This window comes from Mixophyes fleayi, chromosome 5 (genome assembly GCF_038048845.1).
Source record: "Mixophyes fleayi isolate aMixFle1 chromosome 5, aMixFle1.hap1, whole genome shotgun sequence".
NCBI lineage: Eukaryota > Metazoa > Chordata > Amphibia > Anura > Limnodynastidae > Mixophyes > Mixophyes fleayi.
Window position 1 is genome coordinate 14,738,813 of NC_134406.1, and position 13,612 is coordinate 14,752,424.

At 41.3% G+C, this 13,612-nt stretch overlaps 1 protein-coding gene across 1 annotated transcript in view; it reads left to right on the forward strand.

The window, feature by feature from the left end:
* ASAP1 (ArfGAP with SH3 domain, ankyrin repeat and PH domain 1) overlaps nt 1-12,717 on the forward strand; it is a 205,368-nt gene extending 192,651 nt beyond the window's left edge. The window contains exons 22-31 of the mRNA XM_075211471.1: nt 76-191; nt 1,051-1,118; nt 2,185-2,292; nt 2,417-2,639; nt 3,865-4,017; nt 5,376-5,436; nt 7,043-7,101; nt 8,286-8,794; nt 9,670-9,792; nt 10,847-12,717. Of these exons, the coding sequence (XP_075067572.1) occupies nt 76-191; nt 1,051-1,118; nt 2,185-2,292; nt 2,417-2,639; nt 3,865-4,017; nt 5,376-5,436; nt 7,043-7,101; nt 8,286-8,794; nt 9,670-9,792; nt 10,847-10,921 (1,495 nt within the window). The 3' untranslated portion in view covers nt 10,922-12,717. The remainder of the gene's footprint in view (nt 1-75; nt 192-1,050; nt 1,119-2,184; nt 2,293-2,416; nt 2,640-3,864; nt 4,018-5,375; nt 5,437-7,042; nt 7,102-8,285; nt 8,795-9,669; nt 9,793-10,846) is intronic.
* The last annotated feature ends 895 nt before the right edge of the window (nt 12,718-13,612 follow it).

Below are 13,612 nucleotides of genomic sequence, written 5' to 3' on the forward strand. Positions count from 1 at the left end.
TACATCATCATCATCATCATCATTTATTTATATATCCTGTTACATGGTCTGACCTCTCCGTGTCTCTGTCCTCAGTGGAAACTTAGATAAGCCGACAGGAAAAGCCAACACGGCCCTGCACTACTGCTGTATATATAATAAGCCTGAATGTTTGAAACTGCTTCTGAGGGGAAAACCAACTATCGACCTGGGTGAGAACTGTTTCTGCCTCTCTTGGGTTTGTCATATACAATATCTGTGGATGTGAAAGAATAGATGACATTTAGAAATATATGTTACTCAGATGTCAGGAACATTTGTCTCAGGTCAGTGTTTTGCTTTGCTAAATAAAGCAGTAATATAAATATAGATTATTTAGGACATCGTACACCTGTTCCTACACACTTTATCTGTGTATCATGACCCCTAATACTGAGTCTTATTATAACACCCAGACCGGGTGTCGGCTACGACAGAACATGTATCAACTCTCGCTGATATCAGATCACACAGTACTTCATATCCGTTATCAACAAGGAAATCATAACTTGCGGTGTGTGATTCCCATATAAAATGGGCCCGTTCTATTATATGAATGAGGTCATTTTTGGGTGGGTTAGAGGGGTTGTCAATTTTAATTGCAAAATTCTTTATGTTTTAATTTTTACTCCTCTATCTGGTGAACCATCACTACCAGGCAATGTACACTGCAGGGCTCCTACATGGATCTGTAGACTGACATCTCCACACCGGCCTCCGTTACGGAACATAACAGAGAGGGCGTTTTTTATTTAACTGGACAACCCCTTTAAACACCTGTAAATAAGACCAAACATGTGATAAGTGACCTACAGGTAACAAATGACAGTAAAGTCAGAGAATTATGTCCCCCTTCCGTATGTACAGTTGAAATAAGTTAGATTTTTTTTTTTGAGCTTTGTGTGATTTGTGTATATACACTTTCTCTGACAGGTGCAAATTAAAAGAACAGGTGTTTAAAACAGGCATTTTTTTTTTTTATTTTTTTTTTTAAATGTGTTTCTCACTTTCTTTTAACGATTCCTCTTGCAGCGAACCAGCTCGGTGAGACAGCTTTTGACACAGCGAAGAGACTGAAGGCGGCTCAGTGTGAGGAGCTGGTGAGAGACTGTGTTGTGATTGCACGTTGTTACCGTCTCTCGTCTAATGATTGTCGTGAGCGATAACACATTCTGCTACAGCCTGGCGTATCTCCCGGCAGTGTGTTTCTTCTTACAGCTCCCACTGTCTGTAATACATAAGAATAAGAGAAAATGTGCAGGACAGAAGAGCTTACAGTCTAAGTCAGGCCTGGCCAATCTGTGCCTCTCCAGGTGTTGTGAAACTACAAATCCCAGCATACCTTGTTAGCTGTCAGCTGGAAAAGCATGCTGGGGCTTGTAGTTTCTCAGCACCTGGGGAGCCGCAGGTTGGCCAGGCCTAGTCTAACCAGTACATTGGAAGACACGGCATACGCATATGTTTGTTCTAGAGCAGAGTTGTCCGAGTTCAGTCCTCAAGGGCTACCAACAGGTCATGTATTCAGGATTTCCGTCTCTAGAAACAGGTGTGATTATTACCGACCCAGCCAAATAGATTAACGCACCTGTGCATGATTAAAGAGATCCTGAAAACATGAGTTGTTGTGGTAGCCCTTAAGGATTGAACTTGGAGACCTCTATTTTAAAGAGTACCTGTCACCTACACTTACTACAGTTCAATACGCAAGTGCTGCCATGTTCTCCGGTTGTAAGCAAAGGTTCAGCAGAATACTTATGTGAACACCAATAACGGCAGCCATCTTCCTTAGCGCCAGTGCACCCACCCCCTTCCCACAATCCATTCTGTTCCTAAAGCAACGTCCCTTGTTGAGAGGGTCAGAAAAACTGCTTCTTACAGATCGCATGTGAAACAGGGCCTTGATGTCTTCTTTTAGTTACATTGTATTCAAAGAAATTTATAATGCATTTTAAACACACAGATTTAGTATTGTAGGAGACAACAGGACCTGTAATGAGGCATTCCACCCGCGGCCCAGTACCTCGGTACGGTCATGGGACGCCTCCGTGACTTCTAATCTACAGCACGGAACACGTTATCATCTATATTACATCCTTGCAGTACATATTACAGAGGTTGTTTCCTTGAACTGTAAAGAAGCTGAAAGGTGTTTTATATACGTTTAAGCTTTCTCAGTCCATGGCCGGTAAACTGAACCCGCACATCCACGTGGAGTACGACTGGAATCTGCGCCTGGAAGAGATTGATGAGAGTGACGACGATTTAGACGATAAGGTGAAATAAATACATATTATATGTGCAGGACTCCTACACTGTCCGCTTGTGATTACCCCTCCATGTGGTGATGTATTATTGCGTCTGACTTACCAACCTCATTCTTGTCTGTCTGCCCCGAAAGCCAAGTCCAATCAAGAAGGAGCGTTCCCCCAGACCGCAGAGCTTCTGCCACTCCTCCAGCATCTCTCCACAAGACAAGCTGTCTCTGCCGGGATTCAGCACTCCGCGGGATAAACAGAGACTGTCTTACTCCGCGTTCACCAACTTCATGTCCACCAGCACCGACTCGCCATCGTCTCCCATAACGGACGCACCACCCCTCCCCCCAAGGAATGCCGGCAAAGGTATGGCCACGTTTCTTGAATATAACGCGGGAAATCAATATGAAATCAGTTATAGAGTATTGCTAAATGAAAGACCTGGTCAGTGTAATGTTTTTTTTTTATACAAACCACCATCACCTAACTCCATTACTTTTCAAGTGCCAGTTTAACCAACTTTCAGACCCGGTCCACAGCGGGTCCCTGAATCACATCACTCATCTGACGTCGGGAATTCAAACTGTTAGCGCTAATAGAGTCACATTGGCAGCGCGGAATTCCTGGCATCGGTGAGGCTGCAGTGCTGAGACAAGACAGGCTAGGTTGTAGGGAACTTATTCAGATCATACACCTGTGGTGCGACATAATCTTGGCGAGTTAGTAGCGTTATCAGATGAACATAAGTTCCATACTGGATCGTCTCAATCCAACCTGACACTGTGATTGGTTCATTCTACAATGTTTTGTTTATTAAGTTGAGTTTGGTTGGTAATTCTAAATTTAAGATATATATTGAGAGAACTCTTCCTACTGGTACAGAACTATGTTCTCTGTTTCTCAGCAGCCTGTAGAATTACAGGGTTCATGGACCAAAGCTACTGAGGAAATTATTTATTCTCATGTATATCCCTAAATTCCACTGTTACTTTGTATCATCAAGGACCATTGCAGAGTAACAAAAGTACCGGAAAAAGAAATGTATATATCTGTTCAGTTATATTAAGACCAATTGTAACATTTACAGTTTTCATTTGTTTTAATTGTTTTTCTTTTTTTATTTAACATTTTTATTTTTGCTTTTTTTAAGTTAGTTTTATTTAAGAAGTACATCAGAACATCATATACTGTCAGCTTAAAGCACAGGCGCAAAGGTGGTGTTATAAATATAATATTATACACTATTGACATCTGGCCAGCCTTGTTTGTTTTTTTTCTTTTTAGTTGTTTAGATTTTTCTTTTACCTTCACTTTAGTTTTTACCAGCCCATCTAATGCCAATGACATTTTATATAATGGAAAACAACCCAGTATTGCATTCTAGTAGTTTAAAAAGAAGCAAAAACTCCCATTACATTGTAACGTTATTACAGCTTTTTATATTTGTCACAGTGATAGAGTTATATCATTATCATTGGATATAGATTTGATTTTACTCCTTAGCCGACCAAGCGATGAAATAAACACTGATATAGACCCTGGTGTTCCCGTCGTCCTCCGTTAGTAAACATGTTTGTATGCTTTTCATCAGGCCTCACTTCCAACCTCTCATTAAGCACCCAATCCCCTAGCGGCAGCTCCACATTATCCAAGAAGAAAGCTCCTCCCCCGCCCCCCGGACACAAACGAACTCTCTCCGATCCGCCCAGCCCGCTGCCTCATAGTAAGGGCTCGGTACCCTGGGGTGAGTTGTACAACCGACGTGATTGGGCCGGGCTGTTTGTCTGTGATCTCAGCTTTTACTTCTCTCCCCCCCCTCTGTGTGCAGAGGAGACCTGTCCCTTTTCCCTTCCTGCTCCTGTACAGCCACCGCATGGTGGAAAGTTCCTGGATGGTGATCACCCTAATTTGGAGCCCCTCTAAGAGAACATAGATCAGAAGGCTGTACATCTTGGAGCTGTGTTTTCAGATCTGCAAATATATCCTATCCCCTCTTTGCTGTGGGACTCTTAAATTCTTCCTACTGGGTCTCTGTATTATTTATATTCATTACGTTTTCTCCTCTCTGTTGTGTTTATGGTTCAGGGTTCTGTCTTTTTAATATAACTTCCTGATATTTCCAATCTGTGAAATACATAGCAGTGATTTCAGTGAAAATAAGTCATTATTAATTGTTCAACCGATGCACAGTGATCGTAGGACACAAGGAGGGGACCAACAGGTGCCCCAGAAGTCATTTTATATAGAATAGAAGAGTGAAATCATTTGACATTATGCCCAAACTGATATCAGACATTTTATTACATGCCCAGTGTAGTAAAAATCATTGTCATTGATAAAACATGTCCATTCAGACTATATTTTTGACCAAACTTTATGAGCTACTCAGTCTGGCCTCAGACACTACATATCTATTGCTAGAGAAGAGCTCTATATACTAGGGCTCATAGATTCCTAATGATACCGTACATGTCCGTTCACAACAAGATATGCTTCTGAAGGAGTAACATTTGGCCTGTTAGGATCCCTAGCTCGTTACAAGTGGTAGATGCTGCAGTCAGTAACGTTCTTCACCTTTTGCAAACTACATATTCGAAATAATGTGATTGAACCTGATAGATATAAATAGAATTTGAGTTGGACTTGTCACAGCGAATTAAAGTGTTCTGTACGTCATCACACACTACAATCTACAATGCAGATACACTTCTATACGTAGTCATTCCTCACAGGGAATGTGTTATAGCTCAGTCTGCTAATACCAATGGAACAGCACCTCTAGTGGCCAAATAATAAAATGGTAACCTAAATATGGTAGATTCATATTCACCACAACCTATGGTTTTATTTCTGGACCAAGTCATGTTTCAGTATAACATCCTTTGAAAACTCGGGTCTGATTTTATGACTTTAAAGTGAAAAGTCTGCATAGGTTTGTTTCTTTCTTGTCTCCTTTGCTTCCTTTTCATATTATCTCCTCTGTTTAAGGGTTTCTGTTTGTTTTCTTCCGAATCTTTGATGTTGAAGCCGTCCAGCATCAAAGTGATAGAAAAACATAATTTTGTTGATGACTAATTACTTCCTACATTTGTTTCCCACCAGGTAACGACACAGGCCCAGATAGAGTGCTGAATAAGTTTGAACGACTGTCTCACTCTGCCAGGTTAGTGGATGCCAGCGTGTGGGTCTGTCTGTGCCGCACAATCATTGAGGGGGTGATCTTAATAATGGGTGATGGCACAGACAATGGCAAACATTCCATCCCACATCGACACACACACACAGGCAGGAGACGGAGGGATTGGTACATCAATCATTCTCTGTCTCACCTCTACGTCTCTCTTACACATGGACCCTATGGGACCAATTCTCCTACGCTTACATTATTATCATTAGTTTGTAAGGCGTCAAAATGCTCCAGACAGGAGGAAAACAGGACATACATAAAACCAGGACATACATAGAACAGGGACATACATAGAACAAGGACATACAAGGCAGACAAAATAAATGCAGACATGAAAACAAAGGGTAGGAAGGACCCTGCTCATTAGAGATGTTACATTCTAATTGGAAGATGGCACAGCCTGAACAAGAGGAGCGAGTGTGGCTCAGAGTGGAGATTGGGACAGTTGTGAGGGTATATTAGTGTGGGTAGTATAGGTAGGGTAGGTGTGAAGGTGTATTATTGTGAGTAGTATAGAAGGGAGTAGGGTAGGTGTGAAGGTGTAGTAGTGTGAGTTGTATAGGTAGGAATAAGGTAGGTGTGAGGGTGCATTAGGGTATAGGTGGGAGTAGGGTAGGTATGAGGGTACATTAGTGTGGGTAGTATAGGTAGGGTAGGTGTGAAGGTGTATTATTGTGAGCAGTATAGAAAGGAGTAGGGTAGGTGTGAGGGTGTAGTAGTGTGAGTTGTATAGGTAGGAATAGGGTAGGTGTGAGGGTACATTAGGGTATAGGTGGGAGTAGGGTAGGTATGAGGGTATATTAGTGTGGGTAGTATAGGTAGGGTAGGTGTGAAGGTGTATTATTGTGAGTAGTATAGATGGGAGTAGGGTAGGTGTGAGGGTGCATTAGGGTATTGGTGGAAGTAGTGTAGGTATGAGGGTACATTAGTGTGGGTAGTATAGGTAGGGTAGGTGTGAAGGTGTATTATTGTGAGTAGTATAGAAGGGAGTAGGGTAGGTGTGAAGGTGTAGTAGTGTGAGTTGTATAGGTAGGAATAGGGTAGGTGTGAGGGTACATTAGGGTATAGGTGGGAGTAGGGTAGGTATGAGGGTATATTAGTGTGGGTAGTATAGGTAGGGTAGGTGTGAAGGTGTATTATTGTGAGTAGTATAGAAGGGAGTAGGGTAGGTGTGAGGGTGTAGTAGTGTGAGTTGTATAGGTAGGAATAGGGTAGGTGTGAGGGTGCATTAGGGTATAGGTGGGAGTAGTGTAGGTGTGAGGGTACATTAGTGTGGGAGTAGGATAGGCTCTAGTAAAGAGATGGGTTATCAGTGTCTAAACTTGAAGGCTGTGGGAGAGTCTGATTGGGTGTGGTAGTGAATTCTACAAGTAGGTAGCAGCACGGGAGAAGTCTTGTAGGCGAGAGGTGCAGGTGTCGTAGATATCCCACCTCTTTGTAGCACTTGTGTCTCATCTGTATGTCCATACTTATAGGACCACGTTTATTACATATTTCATCCTTCTCTATGGTTGTAGTCAGGAGATTGTACAATAAATTCACTATTTTAAAACCTGTCACTTTTTTCTATTTCAATTTTTAGCACAGGGACTACAAAGAGTACATTAGGACCCAGAGTTTTGCCAAAACTACCTCAAAAAGGTAAGTCATGGGTCTCTCCTTGCTCCCCCTCCCCCCATCACCTGTGTCAGAATTGGGGAGATATTGTTCTGCAGCATTTCATATAGTGTGTGTGTGTATGTATGTGTGTGTGTGTGTGTCTGTGTCTTTGTGTGTGTGTGTGTAACACTTTCGTGGCGTTAAGGAAAATATATTGTAATGAAGGCGATGTCCACCCAGAATACATAGTTAAATTACCATAAACAAAATAGAATACCATTAGCACATACTTAGCCTTGTGCAGATGCACAGTCTTGGATATCGCCTGTAATTGTGACATTTTTTTCCTTAATGCCCAGAGAGAACGTACCGTGGGTGCTGGGAAAGTACCCATGTATACAAACCCTTAGGGGGTTTTCTGCAGAGCTATCTGGAGGGACAATCTCCTTTTACCCCTAGGTCTCAGCCATCACCTGGGTTGCTATGCAAGACCGGGGGGTAAATGTATCAAGCTGAGAGTTTTCCGGTGGGTTTGAAAAGTGGAGATGTTGCCTATAGCAACCGATCATATTCTAACTATCATTTTGTAGAATGTACTAAATAAATGATAGCTAGAATGTGATTGGTTTTTCAAACCCGCTGGAAAACTCTCAGCTTGATACATTTACCCCCTGGTGTAGCAACCAAACCTGTTTGACCGGAACTTTACAGAACACAACAGTATATATTGTTCTGTTAAATCTTCCTTATTTAAGTCATGAACTAGATGGCTTGAAAGTGTTCTTTAAAGGGACTGTCGACAGACATTGTTTTAACCAATCATATCGCACATAGTTAATAGGGGTGTTTACGTGTCCCACCTTGATACTTGAAGCTGTAGATTTCAATCCTTCCGTTGTTCTCCAGTAGAGTTATACAGAAGCTCATCCATACAGGTTTATAGAAGAGTTGAGTATAGAGTGTAATACACGCCACCGGCAAACCATTGCTATTTGACTCCCGTCTTCAGGTAATAGAGGGGTTGCTTTTACGAATGGGGGTCCCCCTATAGGCTGTGGGGGTCATGTTCATTTGAGGCAAGGTTGTTTAAAGCTGTAGTTATGTAGTTATTTTCGCTGATAAGTGTCTATCATTGTATAACCATTGCCACATTGAGATTTATCAGCTGTAATCCTATCCAACTATAATGTTTTCATCCTCACACACTCTTTGGGATCTCTTTCAAGTGGCACTTAGAAAAATAGACACAACTCATCATCTCTCGATGGACAAATACAACCAGCAGCCGGAAATTTTCCAGAAATCGCCACAACCAGGGGACTTGCCTCAGAAACCACAACTTGCCGATCTTCCTCCCAAACCGCAGCCTTCTGAATTCACACAAAAGCCACACATCGGGGATCTACCACCAAAGCCAGGAGAATTGCCTCCTAAACCTCAGCTAGGAGACCTGCCACCGAAACCACAGCTGGGAGATCTACCTCCGAAGCCGCAGCTGAAAGATCTTCCACCTAAACCCAACCTGGGAGACATATTGCCTAAGGCACCCGTAGCAGAACCAGTTGTCAAGCCTCACACCCCAGAGGCAAACCAAAACGCTCAACCGGCGGAGGTGATCCAGAACTCGCAGTCAGCTGATCCTACACCTGTCCAGAAACAGACTTCTGAAGCTTCCAATGATGGTCCACCTCCTCTTCCAGAAACGCCTGTGCCACTTCCCCGGAAAATCAACACGGTGAGTGTTTTCCCACAATACTATGGACGATGTAAATTACTGTCTTTATAGCTTGATGGAAATGCCTTTGTACAAAAACTCTGCACAATCAATGGCAGCCTGAAATGGGAACGTTCATACCGAGCAAAGTATAATCCATTCAACGTCTGTCATTCTATCACTTTTCATCCACCCTCGTCATTAATCTCAACCCCTCGGGTATTTCTTCTCAAAATACTGTTGTTGCAAGCTCATTTATGTCCTTGTCTATGAAAAAGGGGACATTGGGACTGTCTTTATTTCACCTCACACTTTTAAATGGGCTTTCCCATATGAAGTTCATTTGGATGTTACAATAGAGTCATTCCACTCAGTGTAATGGCCGACATCCCATCTCTAACACCAATGATGATGTGTAAATATCTGGGGCAAAAAATACTCTGCAGCCGCCTGCTAAACTACAAACCCTCTGTTGCGTATAAATAGGCGCAGGGACATCATAAAAGGGGTGAAGCAGCATTTGCCCTGTGCGTCTTTTTCTTGTTTCAAAATTGACCATTAAAATTTAAATTTATTATTATGAGGTCGTAATGGAACGATTAAACGCTGTATATTTATGGCTTAAAATAATTTAGATAAAACCCCTGTTTTATACCATAGTTATAGATTTTAGTTACTAGTACGCAGCATGAGTTGACCCTCAGTGGTAACTAGGAAGGAACCCCCTCCCCACCACATCCACATAGTGTGTTGACACCTACAAGAATGCCTTATTAGAGAGTCTTTAAAATCCACCCTAGATACCTTATTGTGGCACGTTATATACTTTTCTGAATAATTCTTACAGATTACTGCCAATATCATCTTTATATCATTTGTTCTTATATTTTGATTAGGGGAAAGTCAAGCTGAAAAGAGTGAAGACGATATATGATTGCCAGGCGGACAACGACGACGAGCTTACGTTCGTTGAGGGAGAAGTGATCATAGTAACGGGTGAAGAAGACCAGGAGTGGTGGGTGAGTGTCACCTCTTAGCAACGTATGTTACATGTTTACCATCCAGGGACTCCGTGGGTCGGGATTCCTGCTGTGTTATTACAGATAGGTGACTCATTGATTAAATGCAGACATTAAATATAATGTGTATTAATATATAATATATAACGGGCAACCTGAAGTTTATCAGGTTGCCCTTTACTGACTTAGAGTCAAATGTTTTGCAAAATCCCCTTACTGGCAGATCACTAAAAAGAAATCTAGTGGATTTCCTGTGATTGAGTGACCAACCAGGGTGGCTCAGTGAATATCTAATACCGATATACATAATCGATGTCCTGTCAACAACAACCAGTATTTCAGGAATATTAGCAGACTTCAGGAATCCAGAAATTTTAATTGTTAGAGGATTTCCACAACAAGAAGAAACAACGGCTCATTTACTAATATTGCACTGAGGTGCAGAAATCGGCAGCAGCAATTTATATAGCGCCACTAATTTCGCAGCGCTGTACAGAGAACTCACTCGCATCAGTCCCTGCCCCAATGGAGCTTACAGTCTAAATTCCCTAACACACACACACACAGAGACTAAGGTCAATTTGATAGCAGCCAATTAACGTCCTAGTAGGTTTTTTGGAGTGTGGGAATAAACCGGAGCACCCGGAGGAAACCCACGCAAACACGGGGAGAGCATACAAACGCCACACAGATAAGGCCATGGTTGGGAATCGAACTTGTGACCCCAGCGCTGTGAGGCAGAAGTGCTAACCACTGAGCCACCATGCTGTGAAGTGATACAACTACAATATTACCAAATATATGCGACAAATAATAACACATTATAGGACCTCCATCATAATAACATATAATTAAACCCCCGTTTTACGTTTCTTCAAGGGAACAGGAAACATTGGTGTAATCTAAGGTCTAAAAACACCCCAAACATCATGTAAAATAACCCAAAACACAATGTACAACTGGCCACTTAAGTCTTAGAGCCCAGTTTGAGTTTCAGCAAAAGGAAATGACATTTGATTGGTGAATACTGTCTGTATTTCTGTTTCCCATCCAGATCGGTCACATCGAAGGATTTCCAGATAGAAAAGGAGTCTTTCCAGTGTCCTTCGTCCACATCTTGTCGGAATAGAAAACGGACGTTTAGTTGTTGCAAATCTTCCCCGCCCAGGCCGGACCGTCTTAGCCAGCTTACTGCTGTATTTCTGCATATTCTGTACCGCGTCTGTACTTAGGTTCCTGTTCTCACCTCATCCATTATCTGTATTGTAAATGTGCGATGTTATCCTGCCATTGCCAGTATTACAATAGTCGGAGAAGCATCCGTGAACCAGCCATTGGCGTCCAGCACTTTCACCCCTTACTGCCAGCGTCGTCTTATCCAACACTCTGTATTACACACGATACCGGCGATGGGACCGCGGGAGACTCCTCCATCCACCCGCCAATCCCGCCTGCAAGCACTCAAGCTGCGTATTTAGTTCGGCTAGAACAAGTTCGGGGTAGTTTTTAACAAAACGTCAAGTAATTCTGTGCTCTCTGTATTTGTATCCTTTGAACTTTTGCAACACTCATAACTGTTACTTTGCTAAAAGTAGTAAAAGAAGATATATTTCTATCTAAAGGCTTCTTTTATTGAAATATATATATTGCATATATATATATATATATATATATATGACATTTCATCGGATTTAACCTAATGACTGCTAAGCGATATTAGTCTGTTTACAATATGCATGCGTTTTATCAAACCACAAAACAATTCCAGAATACTTGAAACCTGCGTTTAAAAGAAAAACAGGAATATAATTGTAGTCCTCTAGTTTCTTGTTTAGGCCAAGCTGTTCTGTAGCCGTAAGGATCGAGGGGAATATTTTTCCATTAGAGAGATCTATATGAAATAGACAGTATTACTTATTTCTAACATGAATCAAACCTACGGGGGGCTGGCAAGCCTCACGAAAATAAATATGTACACCTATATGTATAACTCTTCAATTTTTTTTTTTTGTTTCGTTTTGTTTTTTTATCCTTTAATGTATTATTTAAACTGTACCATAAATTATTCATAGATGCAAAGTTGAAAAGGACTTTATGTATATTGTTAGTTAAATAGAAGCTTAATAAATCAGACACAAAAGTATTAAACTCCGTTGCTGGAGGGGTCTCTGGTTGCCGTAGGTGAGACATTTTCGGGAGACCCTAATGTTGGGCTGTTGCAGGGTCTTTCAGCCCAGACCTGGTCATCATGTTACGTACTGGAACTTTGACGTTTGTTATTTGTGGTAACTGTTTAGTTAGTAACGACGCAAAAAGAATAATAACTCGACAAACACACATCAAAGAGTCAAAGGAAAACCCTCCGTTTATTTTTTGTCGCTGTCTGATAGGTCATGAACATTGACAACTAAATTTCTCTCTTTTTCTCATTCCTGTGCACTGCCGAATTTATTTCATTTTTAAATTTGTCTTTTTTTTATTTTGTTTTTTTGTTTGTTTAGGGCACATTTTCTGCATGTAGAAATATTTTATTTATATTTTCCCAGCTTTTTTTTTTTCTTTTTTATATATATATATATGTATTTTTTTTTATTTTGTTTTTATCTAGGACCGAGACGTCAAACTGTTTTCATTGTGATAATCAAATATAAATTTGGCTCTAATATGACAGCCAATCATAATCAAGTCTATAAGACTTTGCATGGAGGAAACGTATTATTTATTTCCAAGTATCCCAGCAATACGCAATAGCTGTCATGTCGGAAGTACCTGAAGGAAATCAGATGAACGGATCTGACGTTTGCAGACGTCACCTTGCAAAAAGTGTTCAAACAACATGGTACAATACGCTGTTTTTAATGCAAAGTCACAAGCTCATTTTATTAATCATTCCATATTATAAATTAATAAAAATGTTTAAAGTGACATCGACAAGAGAAACCTGTTTGTTTTTTTCTAAGTCTGAATATGGAGTGGTAATAAGTGGAACAAAATATCGCAAGAGCTGTATGTTATAAATATTTTGATATTTATAATATAATGGAATATAAATGACTACACTTGTGCTTGCCTTTGGCATATTGCTGCTAATAAAAGCAGGATTGTATTTTGTCTAAGTGTTACACACATCTTTCTGTATTAAAACGTTCCTTTTTATGGAGTTTTAGGGGAAATCAAAGAGGAACTATTCATTAAGTAATAAATTCCAGACCAGTTATTAACATTGGATCACCTCAAAAACCGTTGATTCTCTGATCTGATTGAAGGAAATATATTGTGTTATAGGTATAACTATCTGTAAATGGTGTACAGCCTGCAGACACGATCACTGGGGATTTTTCAAAAGGACTACTTGATATTTTAAGTTAAATCCCAGGGCCTGGTCAGGGGCAAATGCAGGATTTGTAGAGAGGGGTTTCCATGCCACACCGCCAGTGGGCGTGGCCAGCATGCTTCGGGGCGTGGCTATAATTTTAGACAGTGCTTGGCGGCTCTCCAACTCTTCCTATCCCCATCATATACATGGACAATGCTGCGTGCACTACTCCCTTTTCGAGCAGAGCCGTGTGAAGCGGGACATACCTCCCAACTGTCCCTACAATCAGGACAAAGTCCTGACTGAGTGTGTCAGAACAGATGATAGACTGTCCTGCTCTCTCCTACCTGTTCTTGCTGCTTTCAATACTTGTTGGGGAGAGATGGCTGTGAACAGTGCAGACAGAAACCATCTGCACACAAGCTGCAAAGTGGCTGGTCCCAGGGCAGGGTCCAGCCACCTCAAGCATACAGTACTCCAAGCTGGGAGGGGGGTTTCTAGGCA